Source organism: Malania oleifera, chromosome 10 (assembly GCF_029873635.1).
Source record: "Malania oleifera isolate guangnan ecotype guangnan chromosome 10, ASM2987363v1, whole genome shotgun sequence".
NCBI lineage: Eukaryota > Viridiplantae > Streptophyta > Magnoliopsida > Santalales > Ximeniaceae > Malania > Malania oleifera.
In genome coordinates, this window is record NC_080426.1 from 19,796,185 (window position 1) to 19,815,340 (window position 19,156).

At 35.3% G+C, this 19,156-nt stretch overlaps 1 protein-coding gene and 1 long non-coding RNA gene across 2 annotated transcripts; one reads left to right on the forward strand and one right to left on the reverse strand.

The window, feature by feature from the left end:
- The first annotated feature begins 239 nt into the window (after positions 1-239).
- On the forward strand, positions 240-1,965 carry LOC131166540 (UDP-glucosyltransferase 29-like). The gene is made up of 2 exons (XM_058125132.1): positions 240-292; positions 657-1,965. Exons 1-2 carry the CDS (start codon positions 240-242, stop codon positions 1,963-1,965), a joined length of 1,362 nt encoding a protein of 453 aa, XP_057981115.1.
- A 10,891-nt stretch (positions 1,966-12,856) lies between these two features.
- LOC131165466 (uncharacterized) lies at positions 12,857-14,370 on the reverse strand. Its single transcript, XR_009139581.1, has 2 exons — positions 13,209-14,370; positions 12,857-13,088 (listed from the first exon to the last, which is right to left on the reverse strand). It is a non-coding gene; the product is annotated as an uncharacterized LOC131165466 (long non-coding RNA).
- Positions 14,371-19,156: the final 4,786 nt, after the last annotated feature.

Genomic DNA, 19,156 nt, shown 5'->3' on the forward strand with positions numbered 1-19,156 from the left:
CCACCATCTGACAATAGCTTTTTTGAAACTTGAAGGGCATTCAATGAATCAAAAGTTGGACAAGCAACAACGATGCGACAAACATTTTCAAAGCCACTCTTTGACTTCTATCCCTAACATCTAGAATTTTGTAGCTCTAGCTGAATACAGTATTATCATGCAGCACTCTGTGCAGCAGCCGGCAGACCACCATGATTTCTAATGCTAAAAATAGAAAACAAGTTTAAGTGTTGGCAACAATGGCAGCCTCTTCAAACTCCAAGTGTCCTTATTACTCCTCATGCCCTGCCATGTACTGCCACGTTCTTCCTTCACCTAGAAAGATGCAGGAGAGATTGTCGCTTTATGTAGAATTTACAAACTCACCAATTATAGAATATTATATCACCCACAAAAATAGTGGAATCTTAGGTCAATGTAAAAGCATACTCGTGTTTGACTTTTTAAACATGAATTTAACATGGTACTTATATAGTTATATGTGATTGATAGATGGCAAATTTTAACCACTCAAAGGTACTAATTCTCTATATATAGACATTCATCACCGAAGCCCAAAACAAGAGGGCCTTGTGCGTGTGTGTGTGCGTATGAGAGAGAGAGAGAGAGAGAGAGAGAGAGAGAGGCATTGATACAAGAGACCATGGTGCTCCTAGTGTTTTAATGCTCCCATGGCTGGCTCATGGTCACATATCTCCTTTCCTAGATCTAGCCAAGAAGCTCTCGACAAGAAGCTTCATTGTTTTTCTCTGTTCTACACCTGCCAACCTTAGCTCTGTCAAAGACAAGCTTACTCCAGAAAACTCTATATTCATACAACTAGTAGAGCTCCATCTTCCATCCTTACCTGAGCTTCCTTCTTCCTGGCACACAACCAATGGCCTCCCTCATCATCTTATGTCCCACCTTAAAATGGCTTTTGACATGTCAACTCCCAGCCTCACTACCATCCTAAGGACCTTAAAACCAGATTTGCTCATCTATGATTTTCTTCAACCATGGGCACCAGCAGCTGCTTCCATATATAACATTCCAAGTGTTCTATTTCTTACCACAGCAGCAGCACCAATTTCTTTTGTTATTCACACATTTGGTCATACCTGTATTGAATACCCTTTCCCTGAGATTTATCTTCGAGAATATGAGAAAAGTAAGATGGCCCGTGCCGCAAATGGCCAGAAAGATGCAGATCGGTTCTTCATGTGTGTGGAGAAATCAACTAGCATCATTTTAATAAAAACTTTCGGAGAGATTGAGGGAAAGTACATAGAAAGTCTATCTTCTACAACTAAAAAGAAGATAGTTCCCGTTGGGTCCCTTCTTCATCAGAACCCAAACAAGGAAAATGATCAGCTGACAGAAATCAGCAAATGGCTCAACAAGAAGGATCAAACTTCAACTGTGTTCGTCTCTTTTGGTAGTGAGTATTTCTTGTCTAGTGAGGACATGAAAGAGATAGCTCATGGGCTTGAGCTCAGCAAGGTCTGCTTCATATGGGTGGTCAGATTTCCTACAGGGGACAGCAGGAATGCTGAAGAGGCACTCCCACAAGGGTTCCTTGAGAGGGTTGGGGAAAGAGGGATGGTTGTGAATTGGGCTCCCCAGAGAGAAATTATTGGGCATCCAAGCATTGGTGGCATTGTAAGTCACTGTGGATGGGGTTCTGTGATGGAGGCAATCGAGACTGGTGTTCCAATTGTGGCCATGCCCATGCAGCTTGATCAGCCTTGGAATGCTAGACTTGTGGAGGAGATTGGTGTGGGTATTGAAGTCATAAGAGAGAGGAATGGGCAGCTTAATAGAGAAGAGTTGGCCAGGGTGATCAGGAAGGTAGTGATGGAGAAAACTGGGCAGGATGTGAGGAGGAAAGCAAAAGAAATGAGTGAACTGATCAGAAAGAAAGAAGAAGAAGAGATGGATGGAGCAGTGATGGAACTGTTGCAGCTTTGTGGGAATAGTAAATGAAAGTAGTTTCTTGTGTTGTATATGATGAATGCTCATAATAATACACAATAAAAGCAAGATCATGCTCCTTGTAAAACGTTTAAAAAAATATTGTATGCTTATCCACTTTTTAGTACAACTTTTGCCATTATTGTCATCATAATCATCATCAATGAATTACTTCTCAAAACAGGGGTTAAGTTGTCATGTGGCCAATAGATTTTTATTTTGTAACACAACCCCTTGGCTGCGAGCTAGTTGGGCCAAAAAGTGTGATGACATAGCACAATTCCATCATTTTGCTTGGTGATGAAACTTAACTATAAGAATGAGGATATCCAAGACAAAGGGCATACTTGGCTACCAGGCTCCCTACTTTGCAAGGGTAAAGGGAGGGATGTCACAATGTACATAATCTTATCCCTATCCTTATGCAGAGAGACTATTTCCATTGACTCGAACCCATGGCCAACTAGTCACAAAGGAGTAACCTTACCATTGATCCAAGGCCCACCATCCATGCCTAAGGCAATAGGATTTAGACTTTAGATGTTTAGATCAATGAAGCACTGATGTCCTATAAAAGAATCATTCAACCAAAAATTAATGATATATGAGGGCCCAATAAGAATGTATTTTATTATCAAGGGTCATCCTTTTTTTTGGTTCCATGGAGGCCCAACCTAGGTTATACATTTGCTTATTGAGCCTCATAGTTTTCTCTAATAAAGTCTATACCATCCTTACATGGTCAATATATCTAATATGATAGTAACCAAAGGTGGTTTTGATGCTAAAATAACAGTTTCGATCCAATTTTAATAATGTACTGTCCACTTTGGTCATTGAACCTCACAGATTTGTCTTATAAAAGGCACCTCAATTTCAAGTCTAATCTATCCTTACATTATCAACAACTCTTTAACACACACTTAACGTGGAATCGTGTCATGGACCGCGGCACAAGCTAAAGCCATCTCTCGCTTAACTAGTCAGCCAAACATTATCACAATTTACAATAAGAATACATTCACAGCAATTGAATGAAAAGTAAGTGGAAGCAGTACGCAATTCATGAAAGAAAATGATAAACACTAAAGCAATGCAATACATTAACAACACCTCCATAAGCAATGTGTGTTTAGCGAGGGAGGCAAGTAGTTTAAACACAGTTAACAAATACTAGTGGATTTTACAAGATTAATGAACACTCACACTCCCCTAAAGAACTTTGTGGGCTATTTTATCTTTGACAATGGGAAACATCAAATCGTCCAAAAAGTCATACTCCCCTTTTACACTAAGCTTTACGCCTACTCAAAGCACAAAACCTGTACTAGTTTTTACATGATGATAAACATCCCATGTACACAAGACAAGCGGTCATGGAAAAGCATAATGCCTATCAAAACATCAAATCTTTCAAGGAGTCATACTCCCCTTTTACACTAAACCTTACACCTACTCAAAGCACAAAACCTATACTAGTTTTTACATGACGGTAACCCATCTCATGCACACAAGACAAGCAGTCATATGTGAAATCAGAATAGGTTTTTTTTATTTCTTGAATAATATTTTGTACAAGCCGATACATTACACTTAAAATACAATTGGGTATGTTAAAGATGGAAACAATCTCCTAAAATAATCTCTCTTAATAATAGACAATATTCTACATAAATATTCCCTAAATCACTCCAAGACACTCGGGATTTCTACACTCCCCCTCAAGTTGGATCATAGATATTGATCATATCCAACTTGTAAATGAAATCATCAAAACTCTGTCGGGCTAACCCTTTGGTAAAGATGTCTACTATTTGTTCTTCGGTAAGAACATAAGTCATACAAATGGTTCCTTCTTCAACCTTTTCTTTGATAAAGTGTCGGTCCACTTCTACATGCTTAGTCCTGTCATGTTGAACTGGATTGAAAGAGATACTGATGGCTGCTTTGCTATCACAACAGAGTTTGATAGGGAATTTCGCCGTGATCTGTAGTTCTTCCAAAAGTTTCCGTAACCACAATCCTTCACATATCCATTGTGCAATTGCCCTGAACTCAGCTTCAACACTACTTCGAGCCACTACATTTTGTTTTTTCACTCCTCCAAGTCACCAAATTTTCCCATACAAAGGTGCAATATCTGGTCGTAGACCTTCTATTTTCCACTGATCCTGCTCAATCAGCATCTGTGAAAACTTCTACTTCCTTACTTTCACACTTCTTGAAGAAGAGTCATTTGCCCGGAGAATCCTTGAGATACCTGAGAATCTTGTGCATAGCCTCTAGGTGAGTCTTCTTTGGTGAATGCATGTGTTGTCTTACCACACTTACTGCAAATGCGATGTCGGGTATGGTATGTGATAGATAGATTAGTTTACCAACCAATCTCTAATACCTCTGCTTTTCAACCGATATTCCGCAGTCTTCAACTCTCTTTACTGCTTCAATGGGGGTTTCACTAGGTTTGCATCCAAGCATGCCAGTTTCGGTTAGGAGATCAAGGATATACTTTCGCTGAGAGACACTGATACCCCTTTTTGATCTAACAACTTCCATTCCCAAAAAGTAGGGCATTCGTCCCAGGTTTTTAACTTCAAACTCAGCAGTTAAAACTTTCTTCAACCTTTCCATCTCGACTGTATCATCTCCAGTTAGGATTATATCATCAACATACACAATTAGAATTGTTTTCTTCCCACTTTCAGACTATTGAAAAAACATAACATGATCTGACTGCCCTTGTCGATATCCTTGGTTTTTTATCACCTTCGCAAATCTATCGAACCATGCTCTAGGAGATTGCTTGAGTCCATACAGGGACTTCTTGAGTTTATATACTATGTTTTCTTCACCTTTTGTACTGAAACCTGGTAGTATCATCATATAGACTTCTTCTTCTAACTCACCATTTAGAAATGCATTCTTAATGTCGAGTTGCTGAAGTGGCCAATCCAAGTTGGCTGCCAAGGACACGAGAACCCGAACTGTATTCAATTTTGCCATTGGTGCAAACGTCTCCGTATAGTCAATGTCATAGGTCTGTGTAAACCCTTTTGCAACAAGACGAGCTTTATACCGTTCAACTGTCCCATCAGCTCTATATTTCACCGTAAAAACCCATTTGCAGCCTACTGGCTTCTTCCCTCTGGGCAAATTCATAACATCCCAAGTTCCATTCTTTTCCAGGGCCCGCATTTCCTTCATTCAGGAATCTCCAAGGCTTCCTGGATATTCTTTGGAATTTTTATCCTGATAAGGTTAGAGGTAAAAGCACGACACCCTGTAGACAGAGTTTTATAAGACATGTATTTTGACCATGGATAGAGAGTACATGACCTATTTTTTTTTTGAGAGCAATGGATAAATTGATGTCATCAAGTGCAGACTTATCAGAAGGAAGTTCATGGCCATTTGGATTTATTAGCTAATCGGGATTGGGCGTGGACTCATGGTTGCTCGGAGCTATCACCGGTTCCAACTCTCTCAGTGCCTTAGGTATGAGATTCTCCCTGTTATTTGATTTTGGCTTCCTTGAGTAAACAAGTATCTCCTTGTTATTTTGTTTTTCTGCATCTCCCCATGAGTTTAAGTGGTCTTTTGTACATGACAGATCAGGAAATGGTGTAGTGGTGTTGACAGACTCGGTGTATGGCACAGATTCATCAACAGAGAAATCGAAGAACCGACCTTCACTCCAGTTCTCCCCCTGAAAAGAGGGCATTTAGAAGTAAGGAGTGGTTTCAAAGAACATAATATCAAGGCTAACAAACAATTTTTTTGTGACAAGATCATAACATTTGTAGTCTTTCTGAGTAGAAGAGTAACTAATAAAAACGCACTTAATGGCACGAGGTTCCAATTTATCCCTATTGTGAGCATGAACATGTACAAATGCAGTACACCCAAAAAATTTTAGGAAGAGATTGGAGTTGAGCCGAGAGTTAGGAAAGCATTCTTGGAATTTTTGGAGAGGAGTGGTAAAAGAAAGAACCCGACTAGGCATTCTATTAATGAGATATGTAGCTGTTAAAATGGCATCGCCCCAAAAATATTTTTTCATACTTGTAGTGAACATCAATGCCCGAGCTATTTCAAGAATATGCCTATTTTTGCGTTTAGCAACCCCATTTTGTTAAGAGGTATCCACACAGGAACTTTGATGGATAATTCCATTTTCTTGAAGATAATTTCCCAAGATATTATTGAAATATACTGTACCATTATCAGTATGCAAGATTTGAATGTGAGTTTGAAATTATGTTTGAATCATGGAGCGGGAATTGATAAAAAAATAGAACGAACTTCAGTTTTATCTTTCAACAGGTAAACCCAACAAATACGAGTGTAATCATTAATAAAAGTAACAAACCATTTCGTGTGAGTGCGATTAAGAGAGCGTGAGGGCACCCATAAATCACTGTGAATCATAGTAAAAGGTCTGGATGGGTTGTATGTGGATTTTGGAAAGGAATTACGATGGTATTTTGCAAGTTCACAAATCTCACACTGAAAATCAGAAGACGTCTTATTTGAACATATAAAAGGAAATAAATGTCTGAAGTATTGAAAATTTGGATGACCCATCCTAGAATGCCATAAAAAATTTCATTATCCCTAAAAATAGATGTAGAATCACAAATAACAGTTTGACATTGTTCACTCATATTCGCCTCCTCAAAGTAATAGTCCCTCACACTCCTTAGCACTGCTAATCGTCTTCCTCAATGATAGGTCCTGAAAAACACAGTAAGAGGAAATGAATTTAGCAGAGCAATTGGATTCTTTTGTCAACTGGCTAATGGATAACAAATTGCAAGACAGCTTGGGGACGTGTAGGACAGATTCTAGAGTTATAGAGTCAGAGATTCGAATACTCCCTTTGCCTGCAACAGATGAGAGTGATCCATCCGCAATTTTAACTTTCAAATTTCCAGTACAAGGTGAATAGGATGAGAACAGATAATAGGAATCAGTCATATGATCAGAGGCACCATAATCAATTATCCATGGTGATTTGTAATGAGAGATCGTATTTAAGGAGGTCAAAAAATTACCTTAGTGAGCTAAAGAACCAGAAGGAATACTTGTGGAAGACTGACCCGATGCTTGAATGGTAGTAAACATTTTATAGAGTTGCTCCAACTATTCTGGACTAAATGCGCCACTTGAAGTGGAATTATTATTTTTCTCACCTTAAGGTTTCTTGGTTGGGTTATCAATAGCAGCTTGGTAGCCACAATTTTTTGGATTTTGTCTCGGCTTCCAATTTGTGGGCTTCCCTTGTATTTCTCAACAATTATCTTTTGAGTGGCTCGGCTTGCGGTAGTGCTCACACCAGGGTCTTCCTTTCTACGTTTTTTGGCTTGTCCCAACAGGAGTTCCCCTTGAAATGAGGGCAGAAATTTCGGGCCCATTATTTCCAATCAAAATCGGCTCCTTCATCATCACCTTGCGATGGTTCTCCTCTCGCCTCACCTTTAAGAAAACTTCCCGAGTTGAAGGTAGAGGACGTCGGCCGAGAATCCTCCCTTGCACCTCTTCCAAGTCTCAGTTGAGTCTGGCCAGAAATTCGAAGACTCATTCATTCTCGAGTCTTTTCTTGTATCAGGCACTGTCTCCAGGGCATTTCCATTCTTCCTCAATGCTCAGGTTGAGTTATTGCCAGAGATTCGTCATCTCCATATAGTAGTTTGTGACTTCTCTTGCTCCTTGCCGCAGCCGAGTTTTGATCTCAAAGATTTGAGAGTAGCTTTCAACGTCTGAGTATGTCTCTCGGACAGCATCCCTGACATCTTTCGCCGTCAGTAGGAACAGATAGGTCTTGCCTATTGAAGGTTTCATGGAGTTCACCAGCCACGCAGTCACCATGGAGTTCTCGGACTTCCACTTCTGTAAATCTGCTGCGTCGGTTGAGGCGGGCTTCTTCTTCTCACCGGTAAGGTAGCGTAACTTTCCTTTTCCATCAATCACGAGTTTGATTGACTAAGCCCATTCACAGAAATTCTTTCCGTTTAGTCTCTCCATCGAGAGTGGGAAGGACGAGTTGTCTAGCCCATTCGAATTTAAGGTGGAGGTGGCTTTAGTCTCGCCGTCGAGAGCTTCAGAGGTGCTCAACCCTCTACTGTTGACGGCTCCTTCTGCCATCGTTAACAAGGATTATAGAAACCCTAGCTCCAATACCATGAAATCAGAATAGGTTTTCTGTATTTCTTGAATAATATTTTGTGCAAGCCAATACATTACACTTATAATACAATTGGGTATGCTAAAGATGGAAACAATCTCCTAAAATAATCTCTCTTAATAATAGACAATATTCTACATAAATATCCCCTAAATCACTCCAAGACACTCAGGATTTCTACAATAGGCAAGCATAATGCCTTTAACAACCTTGACTCAAGACAAATGTGATACTTAACTAATTAATATCACTTTGAAAACGAGGAATGAATATCCCTATAAAAACAATACACATCCAATCAAGACCTATTAATAAATTTGATTTTTTGGAAAGCCTCAAGATCATTCAAAATAAATCGATCACTTGTTTTAAACATCAAATCATTAAATCACTTCAACATTTTTATTTTATCGAAAAAGATAATTATCACATGACAATTGACAGCAAAAAATTAGCATGAAAAAAATATATTTAAAAGAGGAAATGATTTTTTTTTAGCAAATATTTAAAATAGTAAAGTCTAATTAATTTTTATTTTCAAAATTTTCATAAACATAAAATAAAAAAATAAAAAAATAAAAAAAACATTGTTCATACTATATGCAATATATATATAGCTCTAGTAGTATATTTCCAGCCTAATGACATTGTCCATAAGGCTACAAGAGTTTGTCATTACATAAACCGCCACTTCATGAATTAGCATGATACTATAAGTAGGGCAAGTTATAAATATTAGATATCAGAAATTTTAATGAAGAAAAATTAACAATTAGCCCTTCTCTTCTTCAACCATTTTTGCCCACATATTTTTAGTTCTGGTATATATTATGAACAACCATTTATGACTCTATTAGATAAAAACACATGAAAATTTTGTGCATAAATAAACATTTAAGGATTAATAACTAATAAAAGAAACCAAACCAGAATAAAACGTACATTCATTCATAGTAATTACATGTCTTAAGCTAGACCGCTGCTTCCCAGTTTGCTGTTGTATGGGAAACAGAGTGCAAATGACTAGTCGGGAGTTCCAGGTACCCAAAAATCAAAAACAAAATGAATCAATAAAACTTGTTGAAAAGATAAATAGGGCATGGTATCATAATAAATTAGGATATCATTACAATGAAATTGCAGAACACCATCGCAGTATGGTTTAAAAATATTATCTCATGAGTCATGACATAGTGACTTCTAAACAAGTCTTAAAATGGGTGTTTGAGATTGGAAAAAAATGGTCACAATAACTAGTAACTTGGAAAAAAAATTCATAGCAACATAGCAGTTTGTCTTCATTTTATGGGATGGTGTTTAACCAGTTGTTCCTTACTAAAGACATTATTCTCTATATGAGTCACCAGTTTTCTAGGATGATGACGCAATGAAGTAGGAAAAAAGCTGAAGCTTAGTGTATTAATTATCTCAGCAATGGTCAAGGACACAAAGTACAATTGAACAAATTCAATATGGGGGCTATTGGTTAAACTAACAAAACATGGATGATGGTGAAGTTGAAGTTTCCTTTCATGATCTAACCTACAAACAAAAAGCAAAAACATATGAACTAAGGATCAACATTGAGCTATTTACTTCGTTTACAGATCTAATTGCCTTAAAAAATCAAGATTTACTGCAAGTTGAAGTTTCCTTTCATGATCTAACTTAGTTAATTAGCTAGTTAACTGCTGGTTAATATGTCTCAATAATTAAGAATAACATTAATCTTTTATCATCAAAACTTCATTCCCTCATTCACTGATGGATAGCTATATATTAGTCTGGCCCTTAATTGAGGATCCTGCTTTTGAATCACACAATGAGAGGTAGTCCACGACTCCACGTTGATCTCATCTCATATCCCTTTCAGCACACCTTCTTCCAAAAAAGGTCCCAAACTATACATGTATATAAATTATACCTTCTCTACCCTATATATGCTAGTTAATCAACCCTAACTATACAGAGTCTCTATCGCAGTATCAATACTAATTTCACACTAAAATACAAAAATAAACATTTAAAATAATAAACCTATAGGAAGATCACATTAATTACACTTGAAACTTGAAAATGGGCTTTTTAGAGCATTCAGGATGCATATCCTTTGAGACATTAATTAGGACATGCACGAAATCTCAAGGGATGAAGCTTGGAGCAAAAATATTATGCCATCATCTGACCATGGATTTTTTGAAACTTTAAAGGGCACTTGGTAAGTCAAGAGTTGGGCAAGCCACAATGGTGCGACATACGTTTACCAAAGCCAATCTTTGACAAGACATCTTTGATTTCTATATATAACATCTAGTACTGTAGCTCTAGCTGAAAATTATAAAATCATTCATCACACTATGCAGCAGCCTGCAGACCACCATGATTTCTAGTGCCAAAAATAGTAACCAAGTTAAGTGTTGGCAGCGGTGGCAGCCTTTTCAAACTCCAAGTGTCCTTATTACTGCTCATGCACCACCATGTACTGCCTCTTCCTTCATCTAGAAAGACACAGGAGGGATTGTTCCTTTATGTAGAATTTACAAACTCACCAATTATAAAATTTTATATCACCCATAAAAATAGTGGAATCTTAGGTCGACGCTAAAGCATATCTCGCGTTCGTTTGGATTTTTAAACATTAATGCAACACAGCATATATATGTGATTGGTAGGTCGCAAACTTTAGTCACTCAGTCTCTCTATATATAGGCATTCATCACCAAGACCAAAGAGCCTTTAGAGAGAGAGAGAGACAGAGAGAGGCATGGATACAAGAGATCGTGGTGCTCTTTGTGTTTTAATGCGTCCATGCTTGGCACGGTCACGTATCTCTGTTCCTAGACCTAGCCAAGAAGCTCTAAACAAGAAACTTCATTGTTTCCCTCTGTTCTACACCTTCCAACCTTAGCTCTGTCAAAGACTAACTTACTCAAGAAAACTCAATTTTCATACACCTAATAGAGCTCCATCTTCCATCCTTGCCTGAGCTTCCTTCTTCCGGCCATACAACTAGTGGCCTCCCTCCTCATACTATATCCCCTCTAAAAAACCCTTTGACAATGCAAATCCCAGCTTCTCTACTATCCTAAGGACCTTAAAACCAGATTTACTCATCTATGATTTTACTCCACCATGGGCACCAGCAGCAGCCTCATCATGCTCCTTGTAAAACTTTCCTCTTAAAAAATAATGCATCCTTATCCACCCTTTAGACTTTAGTACTACTTTTACCATCATCATCATCATTGTTAGGTGGCGAAGAATAGATTTTATTGCATAACACAAGACTTGGGCTAAAATGGGTGATGGCATAGCACAAGATTCCATCATTTTGCCTTTAATTATAAGAATGAGGATGTCTAAAACAAAAAAAAAAAGGTTTAATATTTAGATGTTTAGGTCAATGAAGCACCCATGTCCTACTGAAGAACCATTGAACCAAAAACTCATGTTGTATGAGGGGCCCAATTAATATATTTTATTATCTAATAGTCGTTATTTTTTTGGCTCCATAGAGCCCAACCTAGGTTTCTTATTGAGCCTCACAGTTTTACCCAATAAAATCTATATCATCCTTACATGGTTACTATGCCTTTAGTATGACATTAACCAAGAGTAGTTCTAAAATTAAATGTAATAGTCTCGGTCCAAATTTGATGATGTATTGTCGAACCTCACGAATTTGTCTTATAAAGGGCATCTCAAGTTCAAGTCTAATTCATCATCATATGACCAAGATCTGCAGGATTGTGATACTAAGCTAATTAATATCCCTCTAAAAACAAGGAACAGGTATCACTATAAAAACAAGGAACGCACATCCAACCAAAGCTGTAAATATTTATTTTGTCCGGAAGCTTGCACATCATTCAAAGTAAATTGTTCACTTGTTTTAAATATCAAGTCTAGGTCACTTCTTTGTGCTCATTTTTTTAAAACAAACAATATCCCGTATTGGAAATAAATAATTATCACATGAAAAAAGGCTACAGTAATAAATAGATGGTAGCTTAATTAATGTTTTTCTCTTGTAGGAACGTGAATGAATAAAAGCCTGTAAGTTTGAAAGCATGAAATTCAAACTTTAAATTTGGACCTCTAAAAATCTAGACAAAATGGAGCATCAAATTCTATTGAGTTTCTTCCAAATCCACACAACTGCAAATCCATGACCCAAAATCCATACTCACAAACACTACCTTAGAAAGAACACAAAAAATCAAGTAGTAAAAACATCTGATTTTAATTTAAAGCAAAATATAAATAAGAGTAATGTCTCTTTAATTTTTATTAAAGTAAAAGTTGTCGAGATGAGAATGCTTAGATGGATGAGTGGTATAACATTGAAAGATAAATTAAGGAATGAACATATTCTTGGTAAGTTAGGTGTAGCTCCTATAGAAAATAAGATAAGGGAGGGATGACTCAGATGGTATGGACACTTGCAACGTAAGCCTTATAGTACACCTATGAGGAAGAGTGACTTAGTTACTATGGGAGGCAGTAGAAGGAGTAGAGATAGACCTAAAATAACTTGGGAGTAGATAGTGAGTAAGGATTTAATATCCTTAAATCTATCAAAAGAAATGGTCCATGATCGCATAAATTGGCGGAAAATGATTCATATAGCCGACTCCACTTAGTGGGACTAAGGCTTGGTTTTGTTATTGTTGTTGTTGTCTCTTTAATTTTTATGTTGTTAATTTTCATAGACAAGAAAAAAAAATATTGTTCACAGTATATAGAAAAGAAATAATATTGCCCTAGCAACATATATTTCCAGCCTAAGTGACATTGTCCATCAAGCTATAGGAGTTTGTCATTACATAAATCACCATTCATGAATTAGCATGATATACTATAGTAGGACATATCATAAATATTCGATATCACAAATTTTAATGAAGAAAAATTAACAGTTCTAGCCCTTCTCTTCTTCAACCATTTTTGCCTGCATATTTAGGAACATCCATTTAACGACTATTAGATAAAAACACATAAAACTAGGTACATAAATAAACATTTAAGGACTAAGGACTAAAAAAAGAAACCAAACTCGAACAAGACGTACATTCATTCATAGTAATTGCATGTCTTGAGCTAGATCACTTCTTCCCAGTTTGCTGCCGTCCGGAGACTCGAAATGATTCGCCCGACATCCGGAGTTCCAGGTTGCCCAAAAATGAATAAAATAAACTTAAATAAATAAATAAATACACGCACACGATAAATCAATAAAAGTTGTTGAAAAAAAAATAAATAGGGCACGCGATCATAACAAATTAGGATATCATTGCAGTGAAATTGCAGAACATGATTGCAGTATGGTTTTGAAATATTATATCATAACATAATGAATTATAAAAAAATAAAAAAAAATCTTAAAATGCGTGTTTGAGATTGGAAAAAAAAAATGATCGCAGATTCACAATGACCAGCAACTAGGAAAAATAATTCATAGCAATGGCAACTTTTTAGATTTTGGGGAGGATATGATTCGAACAATTTTGAGTTTTCGGGGACAAAAATAGGTTTGAGATGGATGCAGATCATGCACGGCAGACGAGTTTAATAATTGTGTTTTTTGGCCTAAGACGCTGCGTTTTGATGTATTCGGTGCAGCAGGCAACGGGAATGAAACGTGGCCGTTATTTTCTGTCCGGCCACTTGTCTTTGAACTGGGGAGGCACAGAACGTTTGTCCTCGATCTCCTCTGCTTCCTCTGCTCCGTTCAGCTTTGGAAATTCAGCCGAGGACCTCAAGGAGAAGAGACAGAGAAGGAAAGAGAGATGCATTACTCGGTTCAAGCTTCGAAAACAACTTCCTCTCTCTTTCGGTGTTGGATGAATTTCTTGTATTGTTTTCATCAACTGTTTTTTCAATTCAATTCGCAGCGGTCACACCGCCGTCAATGCCAACAAATCGAAGGTTGCCGTCTTCGGTGGCTTCGACATGGCCGTTTCCGATACTGGGACTGTTTTCTGTCTCCCTTTCCAACTTCGTTTTTCGCGATGTCTTGATTCCGAGGCATTGCCAACTCGAACAAATTGTGTTTATGCTGAAAATGGAAGTTCGTGTTTGAGTGCTCACGAGGCAGTCAGATTAATCCTCACCCACGCTATCTAGTGCCCTAGTATTTTTTGGTTTCTGTTTGGAATTGTTATCATTTTCTGTTTTATATTTTTATTTGTATGCAATAAAAATATATATTATAAAAATATATTTATTTATGTTTCTAGTTTTTTTTTTTTATTACCAATTTTATATTTTTGGTTTTGTTGATGTTATTTTTCAAACGAGAGAAGTTCTTTTAGATAGTGAATTGATTGATGAATCTTTCAAAACCGTCACTATCAAGTAGGCAATCCTTTGTTCTTGTTGCCTTTTTTGGATTAAACTATTCACTTTACACATGTTAAAAATAAAATAATCTTTTAAATTTAAATATAATTAAAATAAAAATATGCATAAATTTCAAATAATAATAAACTAATTAAAAAATAGTTTTACTATTTTTCAATTGTCATGTCCAATAAAATTTTTATTGTAAAGTAAATTTTAAAAGTATAATAATAAAGTTAAATAATTATAATTATTTTTTTTTTACTATAATGTTTTTAAATTTGTATTGTTTTGCAATTTTATTATAGTCATCTTTATAATATTTTTTATTTGAAAACAAAACTGAATATTTTTTAATTAAAATTTAATTTATTTTAGCCTTATAAATACTAACTAAACAGATTGTTAATTTCTATTTCTAATTTTTTGTTTTTGCTTCTGTAAATTTAAAGAAATAGCCCCTTAATTTTAATGCTCGTCTCTTTGATAACCAAAAACCAAAATTCTTCTTCCTATCATATATGGGATCTACAGGCGCCTTAAAGTTGTTGCATATATGAAAATCTAAAATCTTCTTTTGTCATGGCACATCGGCTTCGCGAGAGTAAGGGAAGGGTCGGTTTTTTTTCTTTTTTTTCTTTTATAAATATCCCCAATGCATAATTTATTAATTTGTAATAATTTTAACTCTTATTTTATAATAACTATTAATGTTATTATTAGTTTTAATTGTTCTATAATAATTGTCCTTAAAATAATTATTATTGTAATTTTGCCTCTTTATTATCATCATTGTTCTTCTTGTTATTATTATTATAATAATTATTGTAGTCGTGACTATTATTAGTTATTATTGTTTTTATAATAACAATTATCCTTAAAATATTAATTATTATTTTCTTATTATTATTATTATTATTGTTATTTTTATTGTTATAAATAATACTCTCATTTTAATTATAATTAGTTGTTATTATTTTAATAATTCTTACAAAAATAATAATAATTAGTATTTTTAGCAGTTTTTGTTTTTGTTTGATTATGATATTTTTTTATTTTTTTTATAATAGTTGTAGATGTTAGGGTAAATTTTTTTATCATCATTAAACTATTTTATATTTTTATAATAATTCTTTATATTGACCTTATAGGTCACATCCAGTTTTGATAATGACAAATACTATGGTATTTAATGTCTATCTAATTTGTGTGCAGGTTTATATTATCAGATCATATGCTGGCACATGAAAAAACTTGAAAACTAAAGACCCTGAAAACTTATTGTTGTAATTTATATTATTTGGGTCTGTAATAATTTATATCGGTCTATAATAATCTCTGCATGTCATGCATGTAGGATTTGTAAGCTCAGAAATGTCATATACTGACCATAGAGACCGAATGACTTTAGGGTACGGTCAATCGACATCAGGGTTTTTGGCGTACTTGAAAAGACCCTAAGTTCCTACACATTGTGCACAAAGTCTCCATAATCACTTACATTATCAGGGGAAATAATTGAAATAAAATTAGACAAAATAGGGTAAGTATGTAAGAGGTTGAGCGACCGAACCTCAGGAGTTCAAAACTCCACGGGCGCCCGAACTGCTGGAAAGTCAGCAGTTTGACCATGCTTCGAGCGACCGAACCCAAAATGACCATATTGCCCCCGGGCGCCCAAACCCTTAGAAGGTTACTTTTCACCAACACAAGCTGTCGAACCTTTGTGTTCAAATCAGACCCCGGGCGACCAAACACACTAGTTCGGGCTACCGAACCTATGACCGGACACCCGAAGTTATGAAGAAATGTTTCTGACTTTTGTTCAGGCCACTGAACTGAGACTTAGGCTGCCGAATTGATTTAAATGGCTTTTATAATTATGTTTGTTCGGGCGACCGAACTTAGGTTCAACCACCCGAACCTCAGCGGGCTAAAAATATTTTAACTGAGGTAAATACAGGTTATCTTGGGTTAATTATGTTTAAACATTTTTTAACTTTTTTAATAATTCCCAACAAGTCCCTAACGGTTATAATTTTACCCATGCCTATAAATATGGATTCATTTGTGAGGATTAACAAAAGATTAAGAAAAATCATTAGCCAAAAATCCTCTCTATCTCAAAATCTCATTTTGCTCAAATACTCTCAAATTTCTATTCCCTTTATACATTTTAGTATTGTGAGAGTATATTGGTTGTGCTAGTGTATATTAACCATTGCTTATACTCCCATTGTTTTTATTGATTGATTGTTATTGTTTTTGGGGAGTCAAGCAAGAGTTTTCCCACATATTTTTATTTGATAGATCTTGTGTTGGGAAAAACTTATTAGCTTAAGAATCTTTGCATTGTCATTGCAAAGATTCCTATAACTTGATTCTTATTGTGCAAAATATTTTTCTACAAGTTAAAATATTTTCAAACTACTCTTGTGCTTATTATATTGAAAAAAAATCCTTTGAGATAATACTTGATTAACATCTTTGAAACCCTGATTTGCTATTGAGACTTCATTTAACTTATTTCAAAGATATAACTTGATTAGAACACTCTTAAACATATTAGCGATCATATCTTATTGAGTGTAGTTTCCACAAAAATACACATCACTGAGCTTACATTTCCTATATTGTTGATGTGTGGTTGATTGATTATACTGCGTGTATTGGGTACATATCTGCTTTACACGAAAGCATAATCACTATACTAGTTACTTGTGATAAATACTGTTGTATTTTCAAGCGTGCCCTGAAGGGGTTTGATCTAACCCGGAAGGATCAGGTTGGGGTCAGCCCTGTGAATTTGACTTAGGGCCTTCTCCACTCCGCAAAGAGAGTTTGTAAAGGATGAGGTCAGCCCTGTACTAATTGACCTGATTGTATTAGGTGTCGCTCCACCCGTTAAGTGAGCCATTAGTGGAATCCTTGGGCTTGCGAGCTAGAGGCGGGGACGTAGGCACAGTTGGTCGAACCCCGATAACATATCGTGTGTGCATTGTTTATACTTCTGCAATTTACGTTTCCGCACGTGTACGGTATTGTGTGAATGTCACGTATGATTTAATTTTCGCATTATATTTATCTGCGCATATTGGAAATGCATAGACAGACCCTAGGTTGTGACTGTACTGTCGCTGAACTAGTTTAACCTAGGACAAAAATTTTAAATTCCAATTCACCCCCACTCTTAAGAATATATCAAAGCTAACACTTTATATTACTATTATTGTTCTTGTTGTTGTTATTATTTTACAATAATAAATTATTGTTATTTTAATAATTACTAGTTTTTGTTTGATTATTTTTTATTTTTATTATTTTCATCATAGTGATTAATATTAATGTACTTTTTATTATTCTTATTATTATCTTTTATTGTTTTTATAATAATTATTACTCTTAAAATAACAATTATTATTATTATTTCCTTTTATATTATTACTATTTTTTGTGATTATTGTTTTATAATAATTAATATTATTGTTATTGCAATTATTATTAATTTTTATTGTTATTTTTATATTCTTTATAACAATTATTATCCTTAAATTATTTTGGCCTTTTTATTATTAATATTGTTTTATTGTTATTATTATTTTTATAACAATAAAATTATTGTTATTGCAATTATTATTAGTTGTTATTATTTTTATAATAATAATATTTACCTTTTTTTTTTGTTTTCAAATGATTTTAATTCCATGGAATGAAGATGAATTCCAACCCATTTGGATTAGAATCCCGATTCCACCGTTCATGAGAATAATATTTAAGCTAGAGTACAATTCAATTCTTAATTATTCTCCGAGCTAGACATAGGAATATGATCCCATTTTTGAAATTTGATTTCATTGTTGGTCTAGTTTTGCAAATCAAGCGGGGTTTACTGTTTTAATGCTTCCATGATTGGTTCATGCTCACATGCCTCCTTTACCATAATTAACCAAAAAGCTCTAAGCAAGAGACTTCATTGTTTTTGTCTTGTTTACATCTACCGACCTTAGCTTTGCCAAAGACAAACTCAAGAAAATTATATTTTCATACAACTAATAAAGCTTCATCATCCATCCTTGCTAAGCTTCTTCTAGGCCATAAACCAATCGCCTCTCTCCTCGTCTTATGCCCCCCTTAAAAAGCCTTTGACGATGCAACTCCCACATTCTCTACCATCATAAGGACCTTAAAACGATATTTACTTATATGTGATTTTACACCACCATGAGCACCAATAGTTGCTTCTATATATGATATTATAGGTGTTGTATTTCTTGCTTCAACGGCAACATCAATTTCTTTTGTTATTCTTAAAATTGGAAATCCTCGTATTAAATACCCTTTCGTTGAAATTTTTCTTCAAGAATATGAGAAAAGTAAAAGGGTTCGTGCCCTCAAATCATCTACAAATGGCCAAAATGATGCAGAAAGGTTCTTTATGTGTGTGGATGAATCAATAAACATCCTTTTAATCAAGACTTTCAAATATATTGAACATAGAATTTTTATCATTTATGACTTTAAAGAAGATAGTTCCTGTTGGGTCCCTTCTTCATTAGTACCCAAGTAAGGATAATGATCAAGAGACAAAAATCATCAAATGACTCAACAATCAACTGTGTTTGTCTCTTTTGGTAGCGAGCATTACTTGTCTAGTAAGGAGATGGAAGATAGATAACT